Raw genomic sequence first — 19,048 nt, 5'->3', positions numbered from 1 at the left:
ATGCTGGCCATGTGAGACGCCATTGGAGAAGATCTGTATTCGTAGCATTCGGTTTGCCTGGCCATGAATTGTAGTCAGATGCGAGATGATATGTTTGTGAGGGAACATTCAAGAATATTATCGCCCGGGCATTGCATATTCTGCGGATACGAGTGAGAAGAACATAACTAGCGAACGAAACACATCCCTCGATTCGAAACTTATGTACAAAACCATTCATCCCCATCACTACGGCCCTCCAAGCTGCCCCTGGCCCCGAGTCCGTTGCTGGCTGATATACCGTCTCCACTGAATCCAAGTGAGCAAGACTGCACTTTCGAAAGAGCAATAGGAAGAAGCAAGTACTGACCATCGGATTGAAGAAGTAGACCGGAATCCCCAAGAGCAGAATGCCACCCACCACCCCCGCCAGAATCCCCATGGCTGCCGGATAACTATACTTGGCCACCATCGGGTTCAAGCCATAGCTGACCCCAAATCCAATGATATTTTTCGTCCCCACGACAGTCACCAACGCCGGACCCGGATTCTTTTCCCATGCCTCGGTGGCAAACGATGTCGTGCGAATGAGTGTCGAGACGAAGGCTACCTGGTAGAGTGTCCAGCCCATGAACGGCCCACCCCAAGTGGCATTGCCACTAGCGGTGAACCCATACAAGATCAACGAGGCTACTGCCAAAAGCCCGGGGAAGATCAATAAGAGAAGATGGTGTTCGGGCTTATGAACACCTCCGGCGCGCCGGGCCAACCAGACAATGACACGGTCGCCCAAGATCCCCGCGTAGAGCATGCCGCCCAGCCCGCCAAATACACCCCCTAAGTTGATGAGGCCAATGTTGGCGGCGCTCCAGTCGTAATTATACTGCAAGACCGTGTCATAGGTAAGAGAGACACCGACGGATCCGCCTAGAATGACAGCGGAGAGAAGTGTGGCATAGATAATGCCGGGAGAGCTGAAGGTCTCCAGCATCTGCCACCAGGTGAGCAGAACGTTGCGTACGGGATGAGGGCAGGGGCGTGGCCAAGCGTTGAGCATCTGGCGGTAGGTCTTCTTGGGAGGCGTGTCGCCACCGAGGTCGGCGTAGAAACGACCCTCATCACTAGCAAGATATTCTTGGGTTTCTGGTACAGTTAGAACTCGAGTCACTCCATATTGGTCGGTAACGACAGCGTGATCGCCCAGAAATATCGGTCGACGTTGGAACCGCGTTTCAAAGCAGGCGAACACCACGAGAACGAGTCCGACGGCAACGGTTATAACAAACACCCAGTAAAACCAGCGCCAGCCTAGCGCTGCCACTTCGTACGAACTGGCTAGCGTCAGGAGACTTGTCACGATATTTTGAGTGGCCCAGTAGATGCCGTAAATCGTGCCGCGCTGGTGGATAAAGGTCACCTCTGCCAACATCAAGGGGAGAAGCTATTGTAGGTTAGATCAGCAACAAAAATAGAAGGACGACTGCCGCACCGATTCGGTCGCTCCTGTCGCGAAACCTAATAAGACACGCAACCCGAAATGCTGGGACCAATTTTGCGACAAGGCACAACCAATCAACGAGCCCAGCAGAACGGTGTTGGCAATGAGCATCACTGGTCGACGCCCACAAACAAGGGCTAGCGGCAGGATTATGTAGTTCCCTGATGTCGGTAAGTTGCTGATGGTAACAGAACTGGGAAAGATACCTTACCAATTCCCACAAACAGTGAAGGAAAAGTGGAGAGCCAGACAACCTGGTTGGTGCTGTGACCTTCTGCGCCATACATCTGAAAGAATACATCCAGGACTGAGCCCAGACCTCCAATGACGGATAGTGACATGATAGCTGGGGGAGTGAGCTTGACGTTCGTAATTGAAGAAAGAAAGACTCACAGAACCAACAGCAGCACACTACGATGCCTGTCTTCTCCCACACCGCAAAGTTCAAGGGGTCATTGGGATCATCACTTGGTACCGGGAGACGCTTAATGCGACCGGCCTCGTCCACCAGAACCTGGTCGGCATGCTCGATGCAGTCGACGGCGATCTTCTTGTCGGCCATGCTGCTAGACACTCATGTTTGAATAACAAGCGGCTGCACCGCATCGTGCTCTGGAGGGCTTTATAAACTCGCAGTTTATGTCCACTCCCCGAGCAGACTAAGCATGATCTGGAGAATGCGGGGGAAGATCTGGGGTATCCTGGACACGAGGCGGCGCCGAGCACATCAGTCCCGAAGGCATTAGATGCCGCCGAGCAGATAGTGTCCCATCGCTGGCATCGTTCGGCGGAACACTCCACACGAAGAGGTCCCGTCTCGGTCCCGTCTCAGGGTGTGGAGCAGATAAATATAATTTGAGACCCACTGCCAGAGCTGTATGCCAGCCTGCCATGATCAGTGAAGATTTGGGTGGTGTAATGGTTCAAGAGTTGAGGAGTGATTCGGGGCTGGGCCGCCACGCTCGGACCCTCGGGGCGCCCCGAGAGCTCTAGAATGGCCGAGGCAGATAAGGACACATTCATCTGTCATGCCTACACGGGACGAATACAAATCGAAGGTTCTGTTTCTTGGAGTTCATGAAGCAGCAAGTCCTATATACTTCAAATATTGTTATGCTGGTCTGCTGTCCTGCACATTAAATATCTCTCCCCATCGTATCCATTCCCATCACTCAAGCTGTCCGGAATTAATTTACTCCTCGGGCACAAGCAACCGATCGATATCAGGACCTACTCGGAAGATATTAATTAGCGACATCTACGCCCATCTTCTACGCGACGAGACATACCGTATTCCTCCTCATAGGCGCTGAAGGTGATGACATTGTCATCGCCGCTCTCTAGTTGGGCGTTCAGCACCGAAGTGGCCGGCGTGTTTCCATTGTCGGACGGCAGGAATGCCAAAATCTGCGACTTTCCGTTCACTGTGACGGTGGCATAGCGCTGGGTAGAATCCCCGTTCTCATACCGCACCTGGATGGTGGTTGTGGTCGACGCGTCACTGGAGATGTTACGCATCTCGAGAGTCCCATTGTCGGACCCTCCAATCCAGCCAACAGACTCGTCGCCCGAGCAGCCGCTGCATGAGATCACCTTCGCTCCGTTGGACAGGACGTTGGTGGATGCTTCAGCTTCGGGGTCGGTTTCGTCGCCCCGGGACGACCAGGTGTCGTCTGTGGAGGGGATCCAGTTGGAGCTATCAATCTGTCGGTCGCTGTTAGTGGGGAGATCAATAGTTCGTTTCGCATGAGGATCTGACCAAGGTCGCGTTGGTTCCACTCAATGTCAAGGGTAGCCAAATGTATGTCGAAGCCATCAGGTTCGATGATACCCAGCGGTCACCCATGTACCTGTCATCGTCAGCACAAGAGTATACTCACTTCTCCAGCCATGCTTACATCACGCTCTTCCCAACCTGCATCACAAAGGTGGTCTGGGAGTCATAGGTGTCCGTCCCCGCCGTTGCAAAGTCACTCCAATCACTCCATGTGCCATTGAGGTCTGTGGAAGTGGTGTACTTGTTATCATTGGCAGCTAAATTAGATGTCAGTAGTCACACAGGCTACGATTATTTCCGAATCTCCACGTACACCATCCTAAAAATTGTCAGTGAGGCATTCAATAAGGGGAAGCTCGAAATATCTAACCAGTCAATTGCGATCCGAACATGAAATAGACCCCATCCTGCTTATAGATGGCCGGTGCCTCGTAATGCTCCGGGAACAGGTGAGTAGTGTAAGTTACATTGAGGTAGTCGTCAGTCAATCGGTCAATCCGCAAGCCGTTCGGACGCTGTGAGGTTAGCTTATTAATGCCCATCGAAATATCTGGTGTTCGGCTTACATCCTCAGAAAGCAAATAGGCCGTTCCATTGTCATCTTTGTACAGACCGATATCGCGCGACTGATGGCCGAGCGGCTGGAACGAACCACTAGATCCCGATGAGAGTATGTCTCCCGTGGTACGACAAAGGGCCGATTACTCACAGATAATCGTACTGTCCGCAGACGCTTGAGGAGGTGGCTACCCCCGTTTTTGCCTCGCCATAGGAGCTATCGTCGATGTGCATCCACATCACATACGTGGAGGTGTCATCGTTGTAGATGATCTTGGGCCGCTCCACAACGCGGTCGGGGCCAAGGTCTCCACTGCTCTGCAAGGAGAGCAATTCACCCTCAAACGTCCACTCGACCAAGTTCTAGAAAGCATCGTCAGCCACGTGTGCATGGTACGAGTTACCTGATCGGAGATGACGCACTGTGCTGGAATAGCAGTTGATGGACTGGAACGCGCTTCCGTTCAGGTGGTTCTCCCCGGCCCAGTAGTATGTGCCGTCCACTTCAATGATGCCTGAAACCCACAGAATCAGAGATGTCCGATCGGATATTTTGGGTCTATATCTGGAGATTATGAAGCACCTACCACCTCCATGAGCTTGAATATGTTGATTTGTCCCCGAGGCAGTCCATGTCGCTCCCGGAACCTGCCCCTGTTAGTTCTCAGTGGTCTCTTTAACTACAGCAGGACAGGCACAAACAATCTGTAACGATGCAGTCGCAACATTGGCGATTGCCACGGAAGTAAGAAGGACATGCGCCAACATGATGCTAAGACTCGATATCAGGCAAGAAGCAGTATATAGACATGAAAAGGTATCGCATCCCCAGGGGCAAGCAGGTCAGGAAGTGACTAGTAATATGTACATGATGCGAATGAGGGGATAGAGTGGATCGGGTGATTGGGGGAGAAATCCCCTGCCCGATATTATATTGCTGACGGTGCCACCTCAACCGTGTCTCATATTTCTTCAGGGATCCTGGCTGGCTTTGCTGCAGGATCTGCATTCTTTTTGGGATTTGCTCCGGTGGAGGTTGAAACCCCGCCCGTGAGTCCGATGATCTTTTCCGAGTCCGATTCTTTCCCACCAGCTGCAAGGAACAGGCCACTTCTCCATCCACTCTACTGTTGACCTTAAAGATCCCTCTCTCAATCCTGCTCGCGGTTCTATTAATGCCATTCGCAAGCCCTGAACCCCACTAATGTGACTGTCAACGGAGTACAATCATTGACAGCCCAAACAAGTCCACTTTTAGGGTGACATTGTTCACCCTACTTCCCCAATTGTTTCCAATCTACATCTGCGGAATTGGGAAGATCATACTGGCGAGCTCGGTGATTTCCTCAACACCAAGACTTTTGAGGCTTTCAAGAATCTCGTCGATCATGGTAGAGGGAAGTCCTTCCTTATTGCGAGAGTAAATGTCAATGCCGGCCGGAGTGAAGATAGTTTTGGCAAAGTAGGTGACCATCCATTGATTGTCTTCTTCCAGTGCCTGGCCAAAGCCGAGGCATTCCCAGTGCGAGCTCGCGATCATCAGCCAACCCCTGCCGCGCCAGTCCCAGGCCCCTTGGTTCCCCGGAGTTGAGGTGTCCACGCCATGAACCGACTTGATCTTCTCCGACCCAATGACTTGATATTGTACCAGGTCGTCAATCCTCACCATTCCAGAGGAATCCGGCGGAAGCAACTGATAAGTGATGTTGACATTGCACTTGCCCTTCCAAAGCGGCAGACTGGAGTGTGTGACATGCCAGGTGCCAAGCAGGAAGTCATTGGTCGGAGGCACACACTTACGACCCCGATTTGCATAGATTTTAGGGAGTCCGATAATGAGGGAAGAAGCCATGGTTGGGCTCAGTGTCGCGTGGGGTTCGCGATCATGAGATGATGGGACAGGATGGGAAAGGAAAAAGGGGGGCTGGGCTGATCGATGAGGCAAATCCCAATCCATCATCCCGCAGATTGCTTACTTAACCATACAGCATGCTATTTATCAGTTACTGTATGATATTCTTAGAATTTCACCTCTTGCAGTCCAATGAATCAGCTACTCAACTCAAGTTACCACTCTGGCGCAACGGGATTTATACAACCATGTGGATTCAATATCCAAGACATTGTCACGGCCACTGCATGCAATAACTTCCCACATGAACATGCCCTTCATGATGCCCAGAATCAACGCTTCAAGTAGAATTTATCCCGCCAGCTGCGCAGCTGTTGCCGGCGTTACCGACCCTCCACCAGTCAGCTCCTTGGTCGTCCCATTTAACCATCGGTTTGCAGATGCACTCGAGTCGTAATACAAGGTGTATCCAGCACTGTACACATTGCTCAACGTCCGGTCCGAGTCAGTGAAATTGTTGAGCACCGTGTCATTGGTCAACGTCCATGTGGATGTCACATCCAGTGAGACAGCAAAGGTCGAAGTGCCATAGCCCGAGTATGCTGTACCTGTCCACGAGGAGTAGTCCGTTAGCGACCAGCTGATACTGCTGCCATTGTACGCCACAAGGTCTCCCTCCAGATCGGATTCGGATATTGTGACAGTTGCTTCAGCGGCGGCTGTAGAATCCGCGAAATAGCTAAAATCCTGTGTAACCTGAGAGTAATTGGCGACGACCAAGATGCCCGACGTGGTGTTGATGGACGTACTTGTCAAATGAGAGCTGGCGATAACATTGCCGAACCAAAGCGCTGCCGCCGCCTCAGGGAGAACCGTCAGACGAGAGTTGGTGAAGTTGATCTCCGAGCCAGACCCCCGTGTCCCAGATGAGAAGACCACTGCTCCCGCCAGCAGGCCTGCAGTAAGATCGGAATCGTAGATGTCAATCTGGGCGGTATCTAAGAAGGCAACGGGAGCCCGCTCGGCATACCCCACGATTTTCTCAGCATAGACGGTGCCCTGACCGTAGATGATGGCGCTCCCAATACCCGCCGTATGCGCGACGGAGTCGTACACATACACGTAGCCCTGGGGGCTGTCCCCAGCGAATGACGAAGATCGATAAGCCCCGGAGTAGTGTTCTAGATTTCGGCCTACAATGGTACCGTAGCCTGCTGCATACAGGCCATGCGAGACTGGTCCAGAGCTGTACAGGCTCGAGTCTGAGATGGAGACATAGGTATTGTTTCCATAGGAATAGATATTGGCTGCCCCGTTGTGCACTGTCACGTTAACGTGGTCAAAATTTGCCACGGACTCGTTGGCCACATTAACGGCTGCGTTCAGGCCAAAGAAACTGGACTGGTAGAGATCACTGGAGTACCCGTGCTTAACAATGGTGGAGTAGGAGACATTCACGTCTGATCCTTCGGTGATAACGAGGACACTGGTGTCATTGGCAGAGACGGCAAGCGTTGCATGCTCGATAGTACCACTTTTATCAGAGTATTCATAAGCCCCCACGATAGCATTGACTTGATAGGTGGTCGGGGTGTAGTCCCAATTCGCCGTCAATGCATCATCAGCTGCATCGGCGGTGAGAACAGCAAAGTCGCTGGAATCGTGGAGGGTGACCGTTGCCGTGCCGAGAGCAGCAAGGAGAAGAAGAGATAGCATTTCGAGTGCAAATGTACTAACTGGAATGGAGAGTGATACGCTGGATCGACTATCCCACGAGGGGGCGTACCAAGTTTATTATAGGAACTGCCAGACAGCTGCTGCCAATAACTTCAAGTTCAAACCCCAGCCTTGCAAGCACTTTTCGCACGGCTTATAAAGAGGGCTGCCGCGTCATCCCTCCATTAAAAGCACCATGATTGGTTATCGTTGATCGGGTTTGTGAAAAGAGTCTCGAGTATGGGTACAGACAGGGCCGCGTCTCCATTGTCGGCTCCACATCCCAATCACTTTAATCAAGCTTAATATCTCGGTAGCCGACCTTGATCTGAACAATAGGAGTAGTGATAGATTTATATGACCTAAATCTTGCGCATGAGTTACGACCACCCAAATTGATATGACAAGCATAACCCAGAAAGTCTCACGTATTGGGGACGTGTAAAGACGTCTTCATTAAACACCTTGAGGAGAGAAAAGAAAATGTTGGATTTCATTCACAAATGTACTGCCGTGGGGCCGAAGGAAATATTGGTCATGTAGAGCCAATTCAGGAATTTGTACCCCAGATACCGATGGCTTAAGAGGAAGTACTGCAAGGTAGCTAACAGAGCCATACTAGCAGGCGCTGGGGTCCTTGAACCAACGTTAAGCAAGCAGGAAAGTGTATCAACCACATCCACTTCTCCGCATTATTCCCCCACATCTTCAAAGTGGGCACTTCCACAGGGTCCTTCATTTGATGCAGCACACGTGGATAGTGCAAGTAATTCCACGATTACCTGGGGGAGGAACCCGAAGCACATGGATGGACCACGTCCCGACTTGATGTTGCGTCTGCCAAACAAAGGGGATATTGCACGCAGAACGCCTATATAAGCCACCATCGCAGGTCTCAAGAGCATGACTGGCAGTCTGTGGAGCAGTCTGTCGTTCGAAACCCACCAGTCCAGAATCTGCATCCTGTCTTCTTTTACCCTTATCATGCCTCGTCAGCCGTGGAATATCCTCATAGTAGGAAGCCTGCATCTGCTGCCAGTCTTAAATGCTGCGGCTACCTCATCTACCAGTTCTCTGCCTACCACCGCTGCCTACTATGTCAGTGGAAGCACCAAGACGTTTGCTGATACGACTCTAACCGCCACCGGAACCGATGAAGCGGTGATCATTGTCAAAGAGACAGGAGTTGCTATTTTGTCTGACGTAACACTGATCAAGACCGGCAACACGACCAGCAGTGATGACAGCTCCTTCACGGATCTTAATGCCGCAGTCGGTCTGGAGACCAATGGCACGGTATATATCACCGACAGCAACATCACCACCAACGGCTTGAGTGCTAATGGACTACACACCTATGAAGACGGCACCACTGCCTACCTCTCCAACGTGTATATTCACGCAGAGGGAGATGGTTCACATGGCATCTACACCGCCGGTGGAGCCATCTACGGCGAGAACCTTGAGATTTATACGTATGATGGCCATGGCAGTGCCATCGCCACTGACCAAGGCGGCGGCCTCATCATGGTAGAAAATTCGGCTGCGTACACCTACGGTGCGCTCTCAGCATTGGTATACTCCACGGGAAATATTACGGTTCGTTCCCTTACTGGCACATCAGCCATTGCCCCTGTAGCATGCATTGATGGAGCAAACTCGTTTACCTTGATCGACTGTGATGTTTCCTCCGGAACGCAGAACAATGGTGTGTTTCAAGTCGTGAGTACGGTATCGAGCAGCACAACGGAAACCGCCTATGCCTATGTGAACGGTGGCACCGTGTCCGAGACCAATGGCACCTATGCCTTGCTCTTTGTGGCTAACATCGAGGCCTATGTGTACCTGACCGATGTGGCCATCTCCATCAGGTCCGGGATTCTAGCCAATATCACTGCTGACAGTGATTGGGGTACAACGGGAGAGAACGGCGGCACTGCCAATGTATATCTCTCGGGGATTGATGTCACCGGCGACATCTACGTGGACGACATCAGCGCGATCAATCTGTACCTGATCGGGTCAAGTTGGACAGGCGCGCTGAATGAGGCGAACACGACGGGATCTGCATCTGTGTATCTGGATCGCAGTAGTACTTGGACACTGACAGGGGATTCGAAAGTCGAAAGTATCAGCCGGGCGATCGGGTCCAGCATCTTTACTGGTCAATATCGAGTGACCGAGGGTGCTTAGGGGGAGTAATACCGCTGAAGAGCGGCGGTGCTGTGGCAGGAAGCCCCAATGTAATCAGTTTGAAGGGGAGTAGCGTTAAAAGCTCTGGAAGTAATGATATCCGGTGGTTATTATCTCCGGACTGTGGGCTGCATCCCTTGGGTCTGGGTTCGGAAGGCATTCGCCGATTCAAGGTCCGACCGGCCCGCAATATCCGACGGAGTAACATTATTAAGTTAATTCTTGCTGTCTTCCCCGCACGAGAGGGCATTTAGACTTTCTGCAAATACCATCTGCAGCTCTCCTTCTTCCTCATCACGACTTAATTGCCTTGATCTCTTGATTTTCTTTCATCAAGCCCGATATCCGATATGCCGCAGAAGCTCACGGTCGCGGTGGCGCAAGCCAGCACCCAGTCCACTCTAGCAGCCACCTTGGCGGCACTGGAGCGAGTGACTCGTCATGCTGCAGCCCGCGGAGTGCACTTGATTCTCTTCCCGGAGGCGTATTTGGGAGGCTATCCCCGGACCTGCGACTTTGGCACAGCGGTTGGCGCCCGTGGCGCTCATGGTCGCGACCAATTCCTCGAATACTTCCATGCCGCGGTCGACTTGGGCGACACCCCAACCGGAGCGGGAGACGACTGGGTGAACCGGAGATTGCCCCTTCCACGAGGCAAGGAATATCGCGGGGATGGCACCCGAGAGGCACTGGAGAAGATCTCCCGCGAAACGGGCGTGTTCATTGTGTGTGGCGTCATCGAGCGCGCCGGGGGTAGCCTGTATTGTTCTGCCATCTATGTCGACCCGCGCGATGGCGCCTTGGGCAAGCGGCGGAAAGTAATGCCAGTGAGTGAAGGCAACTTGTTTTCAAAAGAATATATTGATCATGCTAATCTGAGACTGATAGACGGCCTCGGAGCGTCTGATCTGGGCTCAAGGATCGCCTTCTACCCTCAAGGCTGTCACCACCGAACTCAATGGGGTTCCGCTGACCATCGGAGCAGCGATCTGCTGGGAGAATTACATGCCGATGCTTCGACAGAGCCTGTACTCCCAAAATGTCAACCTCTATCTGGCCCCGACAGCCGATGCCCGCGATACCTGGCTGCCGTTGATGCGCACAGTGGCTGGAGAAGGCCGTACGTTCGTTCTATCTGCCAACCAATGTGTGCGACGCCGGGAACTGCCCGGGTGGATCACAGCTAACTCCCAGGACAAATACGATGGCGATGAATATGTATGTCGGGGCGGCTCCTGCATTGTCGGACCCTTAGGAGAAGTTTTGAGTGAGCCCATCTGGGAAGTCAGCACGGACGATGTGACAGACGCCAATGATCCCAATGATCCAGCCATGGCAGCCGCGCTGTCAATCACAGAGATCGATGTGGGGGATTGTGAGCGCGGCCGGCTGGATCTGGACGTGGCAGGCAGTTACTCACGCAATGATTCCTTCAAGCTGACCGTAGATGGGCTGGACCTGAACCCCCCACCAGTATAAGTTGTCGGTGACTCTAGCGAGCTTGATGTATATACCATACCACAGAAATGTAATAATTTGTAGAAGATATTGTTCAGTTGAAGTGTGGATGCATCTGCAGCGGAGCAGGCGAAGAGAGAGAGCCAATGCCATTGTGATATATGAGTAGGCTCACTACCATCAAGTAGGACACACGTCTGGATAGATTGCAGTCAATTCTCCTTTGATCTTTTCGATTCACTATTCCAGATAATTTCCTAAATAGGCAACCCGGCTCCATCGCCTCAGACGAAACAATTAGTCAGCAATTACATCAGCTGCAGCTAACCCGTTCTGGGACATTTGCCTGGCGTCATGTTTTTGATTGAATGATTGACTGAAGGATTGATCAGGACTGGTGATATGTAGTAACTCTTGAAGACACGGGTGGATACCTTTTCTAGCACATTAGAATGACCCCTAGTCCGGCGCCTTCACCTCGACTGGCCTGCCGACGCTGCCGGATTCGCAAACAGAAAGCAAGTCCCCTATCATTGCCAATCGAATCACATTCGCTAATGCAAGGGCGGCTATATAGTGCAGCCAGCCTCGACCATGCACCAATTGTGTGCAGGCACAAGCAGGTAAAGCTGTCTTGATCGTGCTGCTCTCGTTGATGTTCTCTTCTAACTGACATGAATCAGCCTGTGTCCCCAGTCAACGGCCCGCTAGGAAGAGTCGTGTCAATCCAGAGTAAGCTGATCTCGAACCAGGCTAATGGCCAGGCAGCATGCTTCTGACCACAATAGGTATGCTCGTGCTCTGGAGGAACGGATAATTGAGCTTGAGTCTCAACAACGCGGTCCGCTTCATCATGCTGTTGGTCTGGGCACCACCCCAGGCCTAAAAAGTAGGGCAGACGTGCAACCGTCAGATTCACCTGAACCGCCACGAACACGAATGACTCGAGCCCTGACCGCAGAAGATGCAACTTCCCCAGCATGTCGCCTCTCATCCCATATCCCGGGAGATGCTGAAAGCACGCAAGCTGGAAGTACCCCTTCCGTTACTATCCTTCCCCCCTTTGTCCAAGGCTCTCCTCATCCAGGGTTCCTTCCCGGGTCCAACTATGAGATGGAAATCCCTTCACAGACCCAGGATGAGTTGATCCAGACATTTCTTCAGCGGGTGAACCCGCGTTATCCCTTCCTCCACGAAGGAACCTTCATTGCCTGGTATGAATCGTGGAAAGAATCTAGGAACTTAGGTGTGCCCCTGCCGCCGCAAGATCAATGGAAGGCATTCTTCATCAAGATGGTGGGTTATTCGCGATTCGCCTGCAGCGCATACTGACAGCTAGCGACAGGCACTTGCGGTCAGCCTTCTGATTGCACCTCGAGTATCACCCCGGGACATGAAAGTTTCTCAGGTAGGAGGCCCGTGAAGTCGTGATGTGCCCCCGCTGAAGATCACAGGCTCTGTATTCCTCCGCTACATTATCTCTGGATGCTGTGTTCGCTTGTCTTGACCCGGTATTGCATGCACAGGCCTACCTACTGTGCACACTGCATGCACTCCACTCGCCTTCTTCGCAAACGGTCTTGACCATGATCGCTGCAGCCGTGCGTTGCTGCGTGGTGGCACAGTTGCATTTGTCAGAAGTAGAACACCGGCCACAAAAACTACTCTGGGAAAGGCAGATTCGCCGCCGTGTGTTCTGGTCTGCTTACGCAATTGATCGCTTGGTCAGTTGGGTTTATCATGTCCCGTGCACTCTCGTAGATGAAGACATTCAAGTTGAGGTGAGATCTCTCTAGTAGCATAACAAAATGGTGGATCTGACTTGAGTAAAACAGCCTTTTGCAAACATGAACGACCACGAGATCAAAGAATGGCAGGTCCGGGCTGATCGGCTGGAGCCGGATGCATCCACCCCGCGCAGGACTCAAGTCTCGTCTGCTCTTCATCTAATCCGCGGTCGGAGAATCCAGTCTCGCATCCTGAGCATTATGATGCGAGCAGACTATGACCAGCGACTTGCCGAATCTCATCAGTGGCGTCTTCATATGCTCGAGGTGCTCGATGAGTGGAAAGCGCAGCTGGAACCCCATAGCGACCCGCTCTCTAAGGGCTACACCAGCGAGGGATGGGTGGGCATGCTGTACAACTATACAGTGCTTCTCCTTTATCGACCGACAAAAGCGAATATGACTGACTTGGTCATGGAGCATTGTATTGGAGCCTGTACCGACATTGCACTGACATTCTGGAAGTACCTCAAGAGCCGTCAAACGGCTCAACTATGGCCAGGGGTGAGTAGCTGTCCCCATCACCGTCTCCCAGGATAGCAACTGAAACTCTTGTAGCTCCTTAGCCAGTTTGGGATAGGCATCACTCTGTTATACTGCCTATGGGTGGTGCCGCCATCGCAACGATCCATCGAGGCTCAGTCATCAAACATTGGCCCAGCCATTCGAACATGCTCAGTGATTCTGGCAGTACTGTCCGAGCGGTGGACTGAAGCTGAACCCTTGCGTGACATTTTTGATCTCCTGGCGGACTCCATTCCGATCTATCGGTCTCATGATGGAGAAGAAAGCCGCATTTCGACGTCTTCGTCAAAGACAATTCAGGAATATTTGCCCCGAGTGACGGCCATCGTCATCAACAAAGACATCATGCGCATGCTTCTTGAGATGGCCACTGAGGATTATCCGTGGGCTGCAGGTGGGACAGTGAATGTGGGTGACTGGTCGTCTAATGATGTGCACAGCGCCCAAGATTGCCCTCTATGCTTGGGAACCCGAGCAGACCGAGCGGACTTGCCTTCGGTCGGCTTTGACGCAGCGAACCTGTGGCCAGGCTTTGATAATGATACGGAACACTCCTTGACAACTTTGTCTGGGGAATACTCGCTATTCCCGGGATTGCTGGGCTCGATCGAGTTTTGATCCTTCGATCCTTCAGCTGATGCACTGGTTAGTTATGCAGCCTGATTACTAACTGACCTGCATAACATGACAGTTACTTTAGGGCCCCTTTTAGATTCCCGCTACTTTCACTATTTGAACTGTTCTGGCTTGCTATCCTAATCAATCTGGTCCACCCTCCACCAATGAAACTGTCTCCTCCGGCAGAGGACGATTTCGTCTTCGTAAATGTCTCGCGTCCCGACGAATTCAAGGCTGCGTCAACACAGCGCACCATCCGGCGCCATGTCATGCGCGACATTGGGAGATCGCGTCGTCGCACCCGCCCGGGGCAACGAACTTGGTCCGTCACCCTACGAGCCCCTTCAGATCCAGTCACAGAGCACATCCCAGTGTCGATTGACCCATGCAATACGACGTTTTATCCCGGCCCTATGAGCGACCGAGCGCTACAGCTCATGCACTTCAGTATGTCCCTGCAAATACCAGCGCCTCCTCGAGCTTACCTATCTAACCCGCGTAGTGACTACGGACCGCGACTACGTGTTTCGTCCCTTTCGGACGGTATGGTTCTCCATGGCATTAACTGACGCCACTGCCGTCCTTGTGGCCTTGGCCAATGCTGCCATGTTTCTCGATCAACGTCTGCGGGCCCAGACGTACAGGTACGAGACTAGTGCAGAGTGTCTGAGTTACTACGGCCAGTGCGTTCGGCAAGTCACGCACCGGCTGGCAGATACCCATGAAAGTCTCAGCCAAGGGGTTATCACGGCTATATTAGGTCTGACCTGTCACGATGTTTGTCAACCGCCGCACTTTATCAATGGATACTTGTTAACTCAGCAGATAGCTTTATGTTGGCACGCTAGATCGCTGGAAAATTCATATTAGTGGCCTGGGACGTATCATCCACTTGAGGGGTGGATACCGGGGCCTAGATGACAGTATCACGCGCTTCGCTATATGGTAACCTTTTCAAATCCTGTCGTTAGTTTATCGATCTATGAGCTAACTGCTCGCCATCAGGCTCGACGTTGCGGGTAGCGTGATGGATGACTCCCGCCCACGGTTGCCTACTCCGCCGGGATTTGCATCCCAAGTCCCCAAATTTCTGTCTTCCACTCAGAGAAAACTTCTAGGGGACCTTATTGCAAAACATGATTACTACAGCGACATCGCGACTGCCTTCTGTTATGCGAACTTCCTTGTTCAATACACGGACGGGTCCCTTTTTCGTTCCGAGACAGCCTGGCTAAACGAGGATAACCTCACTGTAATTGAACTGTTTGGGCCAGCCACACATTTCCTACTTTCCATGTCGAGGCCGACCGAGATAAATTCTAGCGCAACAGACATCCCACTTCTACAGCTACGCGAAGCACTCCGGCTGGTGCTATTACTATTCCTTGGCACGTTGAAGCAAGCAGTCTTCCTCTTTACCGCCCACGAATGCGAATATCTGTGGTGCAAGTTGTCGACGCTCATTTCACAGATTGAGAAGGCCAACTATGACGACTCTTGTCTGAAACTGTATCTATGGGTTCTCGTCACAATGTCTCGATTCTCTCGTTCTATCCAGTCATCGATGTACCTTGACGATATCAGTGCTGTTCTGAACCTCCTAGGCATGGGTAGGAAGGAAGGCCTAGATCTGGTCCAAAGTATTCTGTCCATTGACATTCTGGATGGCTATCTACATTTTCTCCCATCGCTAGAGACCTCAGGTTCATAGCCATAACCATCGCACTTCTAGCCACCTACAATTCCACCACTGACGGAAATGACCTGTCCGGAGATCCAGCGACTCTTTTCTGAGCACAACAACAGTACTGCATCCGCAATATCCTGCACAGTTCCCAGTCGCTCCTCGACTCGGCTCATGGGCACCAATGTCTTGTTGATCTTTTCTGCCACCTGCGGCGGCAGACCATCTGTATCCACGGGACCTGGGGAAACTGTGTTGATGGTTATGCCACCGTGATTGCGACCAAGCTATGCATCAATTAGTACATTTCTTATGTGAGATCTCAACCACGGTTTCAGCTTACCTCCATCGCAAGGGAGAACGTCAGCGCATCCATCGCCGCCTTTGAAGCACTATAGACTGGCGATCCTGAGATACCCAACTTGGACGCCACCGAACCGATGTTAATGACCCGACTTCGTGGCGGCATGTGCTTCACTGCTTCCTGCATGACGTAGATTGGACCAAAGACGTTGACGGCGAAGGTGGTCGCTAGAGCTTCGGGAGCAGCGCTGAGTACCGGTCCCGGAGTGCCAGTAGCGGCGTTGTTGACTGGTCCAAGTTAGCAAGCGTCAGAGCCTGGGAAATGGAGATTTCCGTGGACATACCTAGGATATCAAGCCTTCCAAAGGCATCAACCGCTTTTTGAACAAGTTTCTGCGCTCCGTCAGGCCGGGAGATGTCAGCCTGGATGGCTAGGGCCTGTCCGCCCGCGGCGGTGATGCTCTCCACCACGGTGGCAGCGGAAGGAGCTGTGGACAGCGAGACATAGTTGAGAATGACCGCTGCACCATGATGAGCTAGAAGAGTGGCAATGGCCGCGCCGATGCCTCTAGTTTTGCCTGATCCAGTAACAAGAGCTACTTTGCCTTGAAGACTAAGAGAGGAATCGGATTGGGGCATTGTGAATGAGAGATGATGTTGGGGATAATGGGAATCAGAAATCTGAGGGATCAAGGTGCCTTTTATGTCTTGCCAGCGGATATTTACGAGAAGGGAACAATGTAGAAATGAGAGATTTTTCTTCCCCTCCAGCATGGTGATATTCGCCGCCAGAATCCTGGAGGCTATACACGATTTCCCGATTTGGCAAACGGTCCCTGGCCCCTGCAGCTCACTCTGGCACTAACCTGGTTGCAGTTAGTGCTGATAAGTGGATATATTATAATACTGATCATTGGTTGGAAGCTGTTGTCATTACTCCTATTCCTATTCTGGCTTAGCATCGCTCTGTTGAGAAGCTGGAGAGAGGACTCGGCAGAGGGCATCTTAGATTCATTCTGACACTAGATATGATACAACAAATATCTCCTACATACCGGTTGACCGAGGATCACAGCTAAATCATTCAGTTGCTGTCACGATTGTCCGCGACTGCTGCGTCTGGTATCCGGTCGTGTCGAATTCCACGCTACCACTACTGCTTTGGCTCAGGCTGCTGCTCTTCCGCAACTCTTCGGGCTCATTTGTGACGTGGAACTGGCGATGCTCCCAAATCTCCAACGGCTGCTCTCGAGTAATGTACTCGCCGGATTCGGTTGGGTCGATCGTAGACCGGCCCTGGGACTTATCGCCGGCGCGGAAGCGGGATAAATGGATGGTCGAGCTGTCCAAGCGACTGGTGTATTTTCCATGGCTGCGGTCGTATGACGAATGGGCCAGGAACGCCCGCCAATTGAACAGTCGGCGAAATAAAGTCCAGGTTTGAGGAATATTGGCCACGATCACTGCTGTGGCAGCCTCGCGGATGTACCAATCCACCCATTGGTCGCCATATGGATTAGACAGGGAGTAGTACTTGGACAGAATTGAGCACAGAATCACAAAAGCACCCAGCGAGAAGACTGCGCAAAGCGTGACCTTCTTGGCCAAAGTAAGTTTCGCCTTTACCAGCAGGGGTAGCGGAATGGCCATGATCATCAGGTCAGTTAAGATATTCAGTGTGAGTACCAAAATCAAGTGATTGCGATAGACGGAACACTGGAGGTTCTTCGGCGGCACGGACCAATATGCGGAAAAGGGACGACACCAGGCGGCAAAGAATAAGATCTCCACAATGACGAAACTAAGGGCACAGAAGGCACCGATGATCTTCACGATCCGATGCTGCGATAGTCCGGAGCTAGAAAACAATCAGATGCTGTGTCACAAATTTCACGCAAGGCAAACCCACGTCATGGTTGAATACAGCAGCAGCAGGCAAGCCTTGCAACCCCAAATGGTGGCTAGCCACATCTGCTCCACCACAATGACCAGCTTGCTACCTGTGATACGGTCTGGGATGGAGGAGGGCTCGATGTCACCGAATTGTTCTCTGGGGATCTCGTTGGTGCCATGCTTTTGCACTTCAATCAAGAACACGGTCAGCAAGATGTAGAAGACCTGTTATGGCTGTGAGTCATGGGGCCGTTATTTGGATGATAACTTAAAGGTCAAGCGTACAACAGTAAAGCACATCAACAAATCCTCGAGTTGAAGATGGCGGGGCACTCCCATCTGCAACGTTCGGGAGACATAGCGCAGTAGGGCTGTCACGATAGGCGATCAGCACTGATCAGCATCCTGTCACGCCGTTTTCCCCGACGATCACTTACTGACTAGCAGCACCACCGCTAACCACACCCAGGTGTTGGCGCTCGACACCATGTTCTGAAAAGACAAAAAAGTTGATTTTTTCAGAGAAGTACCGGGTGTGATCTGTTAGGCTGATGGCATAGTAGAAGGCACCCCAGGTGCCTGGCTCCTTTTAGCTGTTACAGCTTCTGCTGACACTTGCTAGAGCCAACAAGAGGACAGCTAATAGCACGCCGGCCGATTGTATAGCCTCTCAACCGGAGATGGGAGCTTCCATTGCGTGTTAAGGGGACGTAGACAACAACCGGGAGCTGTGTCTTGTAAGTACTGCTTGACGAGCTCCTATGCCGCTCGTGACAATAAAACCTCCGATTCCCCGAAGCAGCCTTGAAGCCCAGTGGGCCCACCTAATTCTCAAAGGGGTTATTTCGCGCGTGCATACGATTGCTGGAAGTCCTTCCCTCGAGGTTCCATCCGTGCTTCCATGTTTGAGGCGCCCGTGGCTCCGGGGCCGATCGCGGCAATCAAATAAGTCAAGGGAGAGTGAGACTCTACTGGTGTAACTGCCTTATTGTCGATGTCGTTCTCGGGATGTTTCCTACTGAAAGGATAGCCTTTTCTAAAGTTGATCTGCTGATTGGAATGTCGCCTTCTACTGAGTCTTTCCCCTGCGCAGCTGAATATTACAAGGGGTAAGGGTGTAGCTGCGCGGATAATTCTCATGGCCAAGGAAAGCGGCGTATTGACACACTCGTGTTAATAAGCCCACTCTGGAACGGCCCAGCTTGTA

At 52.0% G+C, this 19,048-nt stretch overlaps 10 protein-coding genes across 10 annotated transcripts; 4 read left to right on the top strand and 6 right to left on the bottom strand.

Annotated features, from left to right (window-relative positions):
• Positions 1-228: 228 nt before the first annotated feature.
• On the bottom strand, positions 229-2,039 carry AtWU_08103 (MFS general substrate transporter; the record flags this gene model as incomplete). Its single annotated transcript, XM_035503211.1, has 5 exons — positions 229-288; positions 350-1,420; positions 1,469-1,638; positions 1,689-1,823; positions 1,871-2,039. 5 exons carry the CDS (start codon positions 2,037-2,039, stop codon positions 229-231), a joined length of 1,605 nt encoding a protein of 534 aa, XP_035359104.1.
• A 630-nt stretch (positions 2,040-2,669) lies between these two features.
• On the bottom strand, positions 2,670-4,580 carry AtWU_08102 (glycosyl hydrolase family 43 protein; the record flags this gene model as incomplete). Its single annotated transcript, XM_035503210.1, has 11 exons — positions 2,670-2,707; positions 2,767-3,181; positions 3,237-3,327; positions 3,376-3,511; positions 3,568-3,573; positions 3,625-3,769; positions 3,821-3,908; positions 3,964-4,175; positions 4,236-4,327; positions 4,400-4,460; positions 4,515-4,580. 11 exons carry the CDS (start codon positions 4,578-4,580, stop codon positions 2,670-2,672), a joined length of 1,350 nt encoding a protein of 449 aa, XP_035359103.1.
• A 529-nt stretch (positions 4,581-5,109) lies between these two features.
• On the bottom strand, positions 5,110-5,664 carry AtWU_08101 (glycosyl hydrolase family 43 protein; the record flags this gene model as incomplete). Its single annotated transcript, XM_035503209.1, has 1 exon — positions 5,110-5,664. One exon carries the CDS (start codon positions 5,662-5,664, stop codon positions 5,110-5,112), a length of 555 nt encoding a protein of 184 aa, XP_035359102.1.
• Positions 5,665-6,015: 351 nt separating this feature from the next.
• On the bottom strand, positions 6,016-7,380 carry AtWU_08100 (glycosyl hydrolase family 43 protein; the record flags this gene model as incomplete). Its single annotated transcript, XM_035503208.1, has 1 exon — positions 6,016-7,380. One exon carries the CDS (start codon positions 7,378-7,380, stop codon positions 6,016-6,018), a length of 1,365 nt encoding a protein of 454 aa, XP_035359101.1.
• A 984-nt stretch (positions 7,381-8,364) lies between these two features.
• Positions 8,365-9,573, top strand: AtWU_08099 (similar to An08g10750; the record flags this gene model as incomplete). The annotated part of the gene is made up of 1 exon (XM_035503207.1): positions 8,365-9,573. The coding sequence occupies one exon, from the start codon at positions 8,365-8,367 to the stop codon at positions 9,571-9,573; it is 1,209 nt and encodes a 402-aa protein (XP_035359100.1).
• A 350-nt stretch (positions 9,574-9,923) lies between these two features.
• On the top strand, positions 9,924-11,052 carry AtWU_08098 (carbon-nitrogen hydrolase family protein; the record flags this gene model as incomplete). Its single annotated transcript, XM_035503206.1, has 2 exons — positions 9,924-10,400; positions 10,462-11,052. 2 exons carry the CDS (start codon positions 9,924-9,926, stop codon positions 11,050-11,052), a joined length of 1,068 nt encoding a protein of 355 aa, XP_035359099.1.
• A 431-nt stretch (positions 11,053-11,483) lies between these two features.
• Positions 11,484-13,961, top strand: AtWU_08097 (Zn(II)2Cys6 transcription factor; the record flags this gene model as incomplete). Its single annotated transcript, XM_035503205.1, has 8 exons — positions 11,484-11,549; positions 11,609-11,654; positions 11,715-11,763; positions 11,820-12,327; positions 12,377-12,439; positions 12,486-12,812; positions 12,867-13,322; positions 13,377-13,961. The coding sequence occupies 8 exons, from the start codon at positions 11,484-11,486 to the stop codon at positions 13,959-13,961; spliced, it is 2,100 nt and encodes a 699-aa protein (XP_035359098.1).
• Positions 13,962-13,980: 19 nt separating this feature from the next.
• AtWU_08096 (nitrilase) lies at positions 13,981-15,672 on the top strand (the record flags this gene model as incomplete). The annotated part of the gene is made up of 5 exons (XM_035503204.1): positions 13,981-13,988; positions 14,044-14,408; positions 14,464-14,738; positions 14,791-14,906; positions 14,967-15,672. 5 exons carry the CDS (start codon positions 13,981-13,983, stop codon positions 15,670-15,672), a joined length of 1,470 nt encoding a protein of 489 aa, XP_035359097.1.
• A 17-nt stretch (positions 15,673-15,689) lies between these two features.
• AtWU_08095 (SDR family NAD(P)-dependent oxidoreductase) lies at positions 15,690-16,587 on the bottom strand (the record flags this gene model as incomplete). The annotated part of the gene is made up of 3 exons (XM_035503203.1): positions 15,690-15,932; positions 15,989-16,236; positions 16,293-16,587. 3 exons carry the CDS (start codon positions 16,585-16,587, stop codon positions 15,690-15,692), a joined length of 786 nt encoding a protein of 261 aa, XP_035359096.1.
• A 441-nt stretch (positions 16,588-17,028) lies between these two features.
• Positions 17,029-18,330, bottom strand: AtWU_08094 (UbiD family decarboxylase; the record flags this gene model as incomplete). Its single annotated transcript, XM_035503202.1, has 4 exons — positions 17,029-17,806; positions 17,858-18,066; positions 18,127-18,212; positions 18,279-18,330. The coding sequence occupies 4 exons, from the start codon at positions 18,328-18,330 to the stop codon at positions 17,029-17,031; spliced, it is 1,125 nt and encodes a 374-aa protein (XP_035359095.1).
• Between the last annotated feature and the right edge of the window lie 718 nt (positions 18,331-19,048).

Source organism: Aspergillus tubingensis (genome assembly GCF_013340325.1).
Source record: "Aspergillus tubingensis WU-2223L DNA, scaffold_9, whole genome shotgun sequence".
Classification (NCBI taxonomy): domain Eukaryota; kingdom Fungi; phylum Ascomycota; class Eurotiomycetes; order Eurotiales; family Aspergillaceae; genus Aspergillus; species Aspergillus tubingensis.
This window is presented reverse-complemented; position numbering and strand designations above follow the sequence as displayed.